The 9635-nt window shown below is 39.8% G+C and overlaps 1 protein-coding gene across 1 annotated transcript; it reads right to left on the minus strand.

Annotated features, from left to right (window-relative positions):
* Window positions 1–7081: 7081 nt before the first annotated feature.
* Window positions 7082–8023, minus strand: LOC142423070 (olfactory receptor 1F1-like). Its single transcript, XM_075528246.1, has one exon. It carries the CDS (start codon window positions 8021–8023, stop codon window positions 7082–7084), a length of 942 nt encoding a protein of 313 aa, XP_075384361.1.
* Between the last annotated feature and the right edge of the window lie 1612 nt (window positions 8024–9635).

Consider the following 9635-nt stretch of genomic DNA (forward strand, 5'->3'; position numbering starts at 1 on the left):
AAAAAAAACTAATTGCTCATTGAGGAAGTGGCCATAGGACCTAAACAGAAGTTTCACAGGGGCAGAAATTCAAATGGCCAATAAGCATATGATAAAATGTTCCAATCATTAGCCATAAGAGAAATGCAAATTAAACAACTATGAGATACCACCTAACACCCGCAAAGATAGCCCAATTTTAAAAAATCAGAAAATAACAAGTGTTGGAGGGGTTGTTGTGAGATAGGAAATCTTTTTCACTGCTGGTGGACCTGTAGGTATGTACAGTCATTATGGAAAGTGATCTTGTGAGATCTAAAACAGATGGAAATCAAACTACCATGTGACCCAGCAATTCTCCTACTGGGCATACACCCAGAAGACGCAAGAAACAAACCACAACCAGACATCTGTGCAGCAGTGTTCATCGTGGCACAGTTCACAATCACAAGGAGTTGGAAACAACTCAAATTTCCATCAATAGATGAATTGATTATAAAACTGTGGTACATACAATGCTGTACTACACATCCATAAAAAAGCAGTGATGAGCGCATGGAGCATATCGCTCACATGGGAAGAATTGGAAGAAATTATGCTAAGTGAAGCCAAGAACAAAGGGACAAGTATAACATGAATCCGCTGAGGTAAGCTTAAAAATGCAAAAGGAGCATAGGGGAAAAGCTACTATATACATACATTCCTGCAGTGAGGTCCAAGTACTATGGCAGGGACCAGAGCTAATCCAGGGATACATATGGCAGCCAACTATAAAGGAGGGGGAAAGAAAGAGAGGGGGAAGAAGACATGGTTAGTGGGAGAACAGGGCACTAACCCACCCAAGTGGAGGGTGCTATTTAAATCTCCACCAGAGAGGGACCAGGCTCAACCCAGTGCACCAAGACGTGAATGCAACATACCAGCATGAGGCAGGGAACCGATAGAGAGGTCTGTGGAGCCAGCCCCAATCACAACTACGTAGATACACACCCACCCTCCAGAAGAATTCACTTCATAGAACAGTACTGAAGCTACATCCCAGGGAAAGGGACCATTCTGATCAGAGCACACAGCAGCAAATGAAAGAGGAGGCAGAGAGTGGAGCACATCTTGGTCCACCAAGCCCTGAGGATACTATTACTGCTCACAGCAGCCAATGTACAGAGAGGACCGTAGGGCCAGCCCCACTATGAGACACGACGTCCCTCACTGACCTATAGCGCTATGAGGGACAACACTGGAGGCACTGTGCAGGAACTGTGCCCAATCTGACCCCACCACACCGGGGCATGCAACAAAGCAGCAAGGAGATCAAAGCAATGAAGTTCATGGGGAATACCAACAATAAACTTTGGGGCCAGAACATGGCACTCCATCAGACAAAACCAGAAAACAATCCTAAAGGTCAACAAACAGACCTGGAACTATTTATAGGCTTTCCCTTTTTGTCATTGGTTTTCTTCTTCATGTTGTTTTATTTTTGTTGTTGGTGTTGTTGTTTTCTTTTGCTCTGTCTTGTTTTTGTGCTCATTATTGTCTCTGTATGTCTATCTAAATAAGATAGGCAGGATAAACAAGAGTGAGGAGAAAACAATGGGACTGATGATTCCAAGGGGACATTGGAGAGGGGGAGGTGGGGAAAAGGAAGTGGGTGTTAACAGACACAGGAACAGGGGAGCAACAAATGATCTAAAATTGATGGTGAGGAGGATGTAGGAGACCTGGTAGGACTTGATCAAGGGCAATGTAACTAAGAGGAATTACTGAAACCCAAATGAAGGCTGAACATGATAGTGGGACAAGAGGAAAGTAAAAACAAATAGAGGAAAGAACTAGGAGGCAAAGGACATTTATAGATATCTAAATACAGGCATGTATATATATGAATACATGTGTGTATAATGATTGGGAAATAGATCTATGTACATATATTTGTATGTTAAGTATTAAGGTAACAGATGGACATTGGGCCTCTGCTCAAATACTCCCTCAATGCAATAACACTTTGTTCTAATAACCCGGATTCCATGATGCTCACCTTCCTGACACAATCACTGAAGACAAAATGGGTGCATAAGCAAATGTGGTGAAGAAAGCTGATGGTGCCCAGCTATCAAAAGACATAGCATCTGGAGCCTTAAAGACTTGAAGATAAACAAGCAGCCATCTAGCTCAGAAGCAACAGAGTCCACATGGTAAAAGCACAACAGCCTGTGTGATCATAAGGTGTCAGTGGGATCAGGTATCAGGCTTAAAAACCCAGAACAAAAGATGCATAGCATTACGAATGAGGGGGAGTATGGAGTGGAGACCCAAAGACCATCTATAGACAATTAGATGTCCTCTTAAAGAAGGTTCACAAGGAAAAGATGAGCCAGTCGGGGTGAAGAATGACACCAATGAAACATACAACTTTCCTAGTCCTTTAATGCTCACCCCCCCCACTATCATGACCCCAATTCTACCTTACAAATCCAACCAGAGGATGTTCACTGGTAAAGATCAGAGTTGGAAATACAGGGAATCCAGGACAGATAAACCCCTCAGGACCAATAATGAGAGTAGAAATACCAGGAGGGGAAGATGGGGAGAGAAAGGGCAAACCGATCACAATGACCAACATATAACCCCTCCCAGGTGGATGGACAACAGAAAAGTAGGTGAAGGGAGACATCAGTCAGTGTAAGACATGAAAAATAATAATAATTTATACATTATCAATGGTTTTTTGAGGGAGGGAATATAGGAGAGGGAGGGAGGGAAATGAGGAGCTGATGCCAAGGGCTCAAGTAGAAAGAAAATGTTTTGAAAATTATGATGGCAACATATGTACAAATGTGCTTGACACAATGGATTTATGTATAGATTATGATAAGAGCTGTATGAGCCCCCAATATAATGATTAATTTTTTAAAAGATGGAAAGTATACTGTACAAAAAAAGCCTGGCTGACATTCAATAATTCAACATATGATTAAGAGTAGATTGTATCAAAGGAAGTCCAAGTTACAATGAAGACATTAGCAAGTGGAGAAAAAGGCTCTAGGAATTGAAAAAACTAACTGAAATGTTTCAACAAGCTGATACAACATTGGAATCAATGTCAATAAATTTGTAAGGAAGCAACCTGGTCAACAGACAGGAAGAGATCCCACCCATGCCCATACCAAAGAAAGGTGTACCAAAAGAATAGAAATTACCAAATAATATCATTATGTCACACACAAATAAAATTTTGCTAAAAATAATTCAAAAATGGTTTCAGCAGTACATCAACAAAAGCTGCCAGAAACTCAAGCCAGATTCATAAGAGTAAGTGGAATAAGGGATCTTGAATGATGTCAGGTGGATCTTAGCCAAAAGGAGAGAATGCAGAGAGATTATTTCTTGTGTTTTATTGACTGTGAAAATCATTGTACTGTGTAGATCATTTTTTTAATGTGAGTAATACCATGAGGAATGAGAATAAATAATTGTGCTCTTTTTTAAAAATCATTTTATAAATTTATAAATTATTTTATCATGTTTCACACTGTCCAATGTATTTGTAAGAAACCTGTACATAAACCAAACTGTAGGCTTTTCAACAGAACAATAGGATAATGAATTACTTAAAATCAGGATATGTGTGCACTAGGTTCCTATCCTTTCACCATATGCATTCATCCGTATATTGAGCAAATATTCTTAGGTGTGCTAGATGAAGAAAATGCAGCATCAGAATTAGAAAAAGTCTCAGTAACAATCTGTGATATGCATACGAATTGCTTATATAAAAGGCAAGAGAAGTGGAAGCAGTTATTGATGAAGATCAAAAACAATGTTTTGTTCTGTTGTGCATTGCTAAGAATCAGAACCAACGCAACCACAACTAACCACACCACCACCCCCAATTTAAAAAAATGTTAAGACATTAAAGCCTAAGTCAGTGTGCTAGGACACGTTGACTAGAGAAACGAATCTTGGAACACTCATATATGTGCAAGAGAGAGTTTTATATCAAGCAGTAATTATATATCAAACAAACATCTCAACCCAGTCCAGATCAAATTCATAAGTCCAATATTAATCCATAAGTCCCTCTTCAAACTCATGCAGCCACATGTAATAGTGCAGAACGCAGGAAGATCATGGGCCAGTAAGTGTAGTCTTGTGGAGCCAATGGCGGTGGAAGCATCACAGAGCTTGGAGGTCTGCCAGCAGGAAGGTGAGAGCAGAGGGAGAGAGAGAGAGAGAAAGTTCCCAGGATCCTCCTCATGAGAAGGTCATGCCCACAAGGAGACATCATCCGACTGCCACCTGATTAACAGGCTAGACTCCACTCATATCTTCCTATGGGTGCCATGTCGACACAAAAATACCTAACAGTCACAGCATTTTAATCTTGTAATTTCCATATATATTTATTTTAATTCTATTTCACAGATATAATTATTCTCTTACCCTGCTAGAACAGAAATATCACAAGTGCATGGTGTTAAAAACTTATTATCTCCAACTTCAGAAGGCTTAAAATCTGAACACAGGACATTGCCTGTAGGGAAAGCCTTTCTCTCTCCGTTCTTTCTTGGAGTGCAACTTCTTCCATTTCTGTAAATATTTGGTATTCCTTGATTACATGACAGTCTACTTATGGAATTTGTACTTGCTTTTCTCTGTGTGTAGAGGAGGGCGTTCATTTGTTGGAGATTTTTGTTCATTTGTTTTTCTTCTTTTTTATCTCAAAGTCAGTAGATTAAACACAACCTACACTGACATGGCCTCCCTAGCAAAGAAAACCTGTTTCCCGAATGGAATTGCATCCACAGGTATAGGGTTAGGACCTACAAAACACATTTTTGGAGACACAATTTAATCCAAAACAACTATGCCTTAGGGGCAAAAAATACTAATCGATGTCAAGTTCACCTAAGAAGATCCCAAGGACACAAAGGGGATCTCAAGAGGAAAATAGATAAATCTGAGTTTGGTGTTCTGATACACAGATGTTCGTGGGTGTGCTAGAGAGATACAATGGGATTGGAAGGCCCTGTGGACACAGCCACCATAGCTCAGAGTGGGCCTTTCATGGAGGATAAAATGGATGGGATCCAGACAGCAGTGACCTGGTGGGCACTGCATATCCATGCTGCCGTTGACAGACATGAAGATGACCAAATAAGCAGGATTAACAGGCTTCTTTGGAATTTACTGAGTTTCTGGAGAGCTTGGACACCAACAGGGCTGAACTGTCTTAGAAATGGCAGGTAGGATCAGCTGGGAATCAATGAAGAAATAAAGAAAGATGGCCATAACTTTTAATCCATGTGGGAGACATAGATCCAAGTTGATGAATAAATCACCCCTGGCGATCTTCAGACATCCAACACTGTATATGGCAGTACTATTTACAGTAGAAACATTCGAAGTAGTTCAGAGTTGGAGAATGGAAAAGTAATATTACATCCAGTCGATACAATATTATGCACATTCCTAAGTTCTTTGCTGACATGGAAAGAATAAACTGGAAACATCGGGAAACAGTTTGCGCCATTTGCAGCCAACTTATGTAAAACTATATTTATAAATGTCTAGCTATGGTTATGCTAAGTAGCAAGATTACAGGTTATTTTCATTTTATTCTTTATGAATTTTTGTTTTTCCAGCATGTATAGATATTACCTTGGGAATAGCAGAATGTTATGTTTTATTTTTTTACAATGGTATATTTTAAAACTCCTCAAATTAAAGTGAAAACAATATTCATCCACCGATTCTTCTTTTTTTTCCCATTCTAAGTGGATTTTTTTCCAGAGAGCCAAGGTGAATATTGTGTGTCTTTAGATTACAAGTATTTTATAATGTGTGCAAAGTCTTGTGGGAGCAGGGGACAGGGGAACATGAAAGGCAAACAATTATAATACAGTGTACAATCAACCCAGAAAAGAGATGCATGAGTCCCAGAAGAAGGAGTCAGGAAGGTTTCTTAGAGGAGGAGGTAACCTTTAACTTAGTTTTCAAAGGTATGTCAAGAAGAGAGAGTTGCTGAGAAGCAAGCAGAGAAGAACTGATCGAAGAAAAGAGAATAGTAAATATTGATTTATTTCCCTGATATCAAAGACCTGTTTCAAGATGAACCCAAGCCCAATGTAAAAGAATCCAAGACATATAGTCATGAAGGTGTCCATGGTTCTGTGCTTCTTCACTTCTTGGTGCTCTTGGGCCAAAGAGCCCACCAGGAGCTCTGCTTCTGATCAAAGATGAGTCCTCAGATAACGCCCTGCCTTTTTTATTTTTTGCCTATGGGAGCTCAGGTGGGACTATGGGTTACACATTAGTCTGTTAATCACAAGGTCGGCAATTTGAAATAATAAACCTCTCTTTAGAAGAAAGGTACAGATTTCTACTCCCTTAAAGATTTGCAGTCTTCAAAACCCACAGAGTCAGAATCAACGCAAGGATAGTGAGTTGAGTGAACTGCTGCTGCTTGTTATTATTATTATTCTCCTTCTTCTGAGTGAATTTCTTCTGTCTGAGTCTCAAAGTGAATTTTTGAAAGTATTTGAGGTCAAACCTTTATGGTTGACCATCATGGAGAACCCATAAAGGAGTATGAGGTAGACCAGTGATTCATGACCCTGGCTGTACATTCTAAACCAAATTCACTGCCAACAGGTCAATTCCAACTCATAGCAGCTGTCCACTATAATCACCTGCATATTATCATTTTTACCAGTGCCAGCCCTACCCCAGAGTTTCTAATTATTTGGCTGGTCCCAGAGATTAGATTTACAGAGTGATTTTTAAATGTCCCAGGTGGTTCTAATATTCAAAATTATTTTAGCCTGTGTCTCTTCAAACAGGCTACCTAAGAAGGAAAACTTTGGGAATAAAATAATTCACAAGTTTATCATGAGAAAGAAGTACCATTGCTTGACATAGGCAGCAGGGATATGGGTAATTCTCAGTCTACTAATAAAAAAGCAGTGATAGCCTTCTATGTATCTCTAGTATAAACTGTTATAAAACAACTGCCAAACTGTTATAAAACAAACTGCCACTGTATTATACCCAGTTGCTGAAAAAGAACTTTGCTTAGAAATCAAATTCTGTACTGATGCTTTTATTGGGTAGAAAATATTTTTCTACCAATCACTTTTTTCAGAGCCCCTTTCAAGTCCTTGTTCCTTAGGCTGTAGATGAAAGGATTCAGCATGGGTGTCACTACCGTGTACAACACAGTAGCTGCTGTGTCTTTCTTGGCTGAGTGGGAGGATGAAGGATTGAAATAGACAGCAATGATGGTGCCATAGAAGAAAGAAACCACAGCCAGGTGGGAGCCACAGGTGGAGAAGGCTTTCCATCTTCCCTTTGTGGATGGGACTCTCATAACTGCACAAGTAATAAAGATGTATGAGATGAGGATGCAAATAAATGGAGCAATCATTAACAGCCCTGCTACAATAAGAATCATCATGTGATTGAGGTGTGTGTCTGAACAGGAGAGTTTCAGGAGAGGAACCACATCACAGAAGTAGTGAGAGATGGTGTTGTCTGCACAGAATGAAAGTAGAGCCATCAGCAGGGTATGCAACAGAGAATGCAGATTAGCAATGACCCAAGACCATGCAACCAACAGAGCACAAAGCTGGGGGGTCATCTTTGTTATGTAGTGTAAGGGGTGACACACAGCAACATAGCGATCATAGGCCATCACAGCCAGGAGAAAATTGTCCATGTAGGCAAGAACAATGATAAAATACAGCTGTGTGAGACAACCAGAGAAGGAGATGATCTGATTCCCAAGTACATGATTGGCCAGCATCTTGGGGACAGTAGTGGAGGAGAAGCAGACATCTACAAAAGACAGGTTGCTGAGGAAGAAGTACATGGGGGTGTGCAGGTGGGAGTCTGTGCTGATGGCCAGGATAATGAGCAGGTTTCCCAGGACTGTGGCCAGGTACATACTCAGGAACAGCACGAAGAGGATCCGCTGTTGTTGAGGCTGTCTGGAGAGCCCCATGAGGAGGAACTCGGAGACACTTGACTGATTTTCCTTGTTCATGGGCTTAGAACAAGGTTAATGCTCAACAGCAAATTCAGAGACCTGGACACAATGGTTAAATTGGGACAAATCAGGTTGAGCCACATTTGCAAGTCAGTTAATAGTGCTGCTAAGATATAATCAGTCCATCCCAACTATACCCAATTCCAACATCCTGAATTCTGAGGAAATTCCCACTCAATCACTGGCACTTATGCCCTTATTTAACATTGAAAAAAACACACAGGCATATGCACAGAGCCCAACTCTATTTCTCTACTTACATTTCCCAGCTTCTGCCCCCAAGTTCTCAATGTGCCTAGAGACATGAGAAATAGCTGGGTTTATTGCTTGTTCTGCCTGATGGATGCAGAAATCCTAATATTTCTCCAAAATCTAGAAGAAATTCATAGCTTAATAAACAAAAAATTAATGTGTCCTTTGCTGTAACCATACCTGGGGGAGGCTGGTGCTGTGCTGATCTTATGTTCTTTCCCTTTGCATCACTGACCAATGTTTCTCTGTATTATGGGGATTTGAAAGTCTTATGAAAATAGGCTGGTTCTGAATCAGTGAAAAGCATAGTGTTCTGGACAGGAATAATGTTTGGGAGTATCACAGATCAGGCCTTTACAGAGTCTTTCTGGCCACTGGGACAAAATTCCCTGAGAGCCTTATTAGAGACAAAAATGAGTAATTGTCCCACCTACATTTGGGCCCCATCAGACCCAACAATGATGACAAAGATTAACTAAGATGTAGAGGTTCGATTTTCTTTTTTTTTAACGGTGGATGGGAGATGGAGGTATCCACTATAGACGATTCTTTCTAGTTGCACCATCAGAATCAGATGCTGTCTCACCCACTAAAAGCCTCCTGAAAAGAACACCGTGACGCTGAGGAAAGAACAGGGATCCCAAGCAAACTGTTTCAGAAGGTCTGAGAGAATGAGCAAGCGCAAGCCAAAAGAATGCATAGCTGGGAGTACTAATATTAACCAACGTCTACTGTAAAGGTGAAATGAAATGAAAAGGATCAAGATCATTTTTTTACTAAAATGCACAATCCATAAGGAATAGATAACATTCACAAGCTTCTGTGTCCACTGTAGCCCAACATCAAATCAAAAAATATTCTCTTAGCATATAGAAAGGAAATTATTTGAAATACTCACTATTAGTCTTTAATATCACAAGATAATGTCCCTGAAAAGACATAGTTAAAAATGTTTAAAACAGCAAATGTTCGTCTATATAAAATGCACCACAATATTTTTTTAAAAGAAGCAAAACAAAAAAGGCATTATAGACTAACCCAATAAGATAAGCAAGACCTTAAGTATCTCAATGTTGTATTTTCCATATGCACTTATTTGAATTCTATTTTATAAATGTACTATTATCTTTCTTTGCTAGTGCTTCCATACCAGAAATACAGCTTTAACAAACACAAAGTTATATTCTTAAATTTGAGAAGACTTTTTTTTTCACTTTGACAGAAATTTATTTTCTCATAGTTTATGAGGCTAAAAGTCCAAAATATTCTCTCTCTCTCTCTCTCTCTCTCTCTCTCTCTCTCTCTCTCTCTCTCTCTCTCTCTCTCTCTCTCTCTCTATGGCTTTGAGGGTCCTTGA

The sequence above is a fragment of the Tenrec ecaudatus genome, chromosome 12, assembly GCF_050624435.1.
Source record: "Tenrec ecaudatus isolate mTenEca1 chromosome 12, mTenEca1.hap1, whole genome shotgun sequence".
NCBI classification, from domain to species: domain Eukaryota; kingdom Metazoa; phylum Chordata; class Mammalia; order Afrosoricida; family Tenrecidae; genus Tenrec; species Tenrec ecaudatus.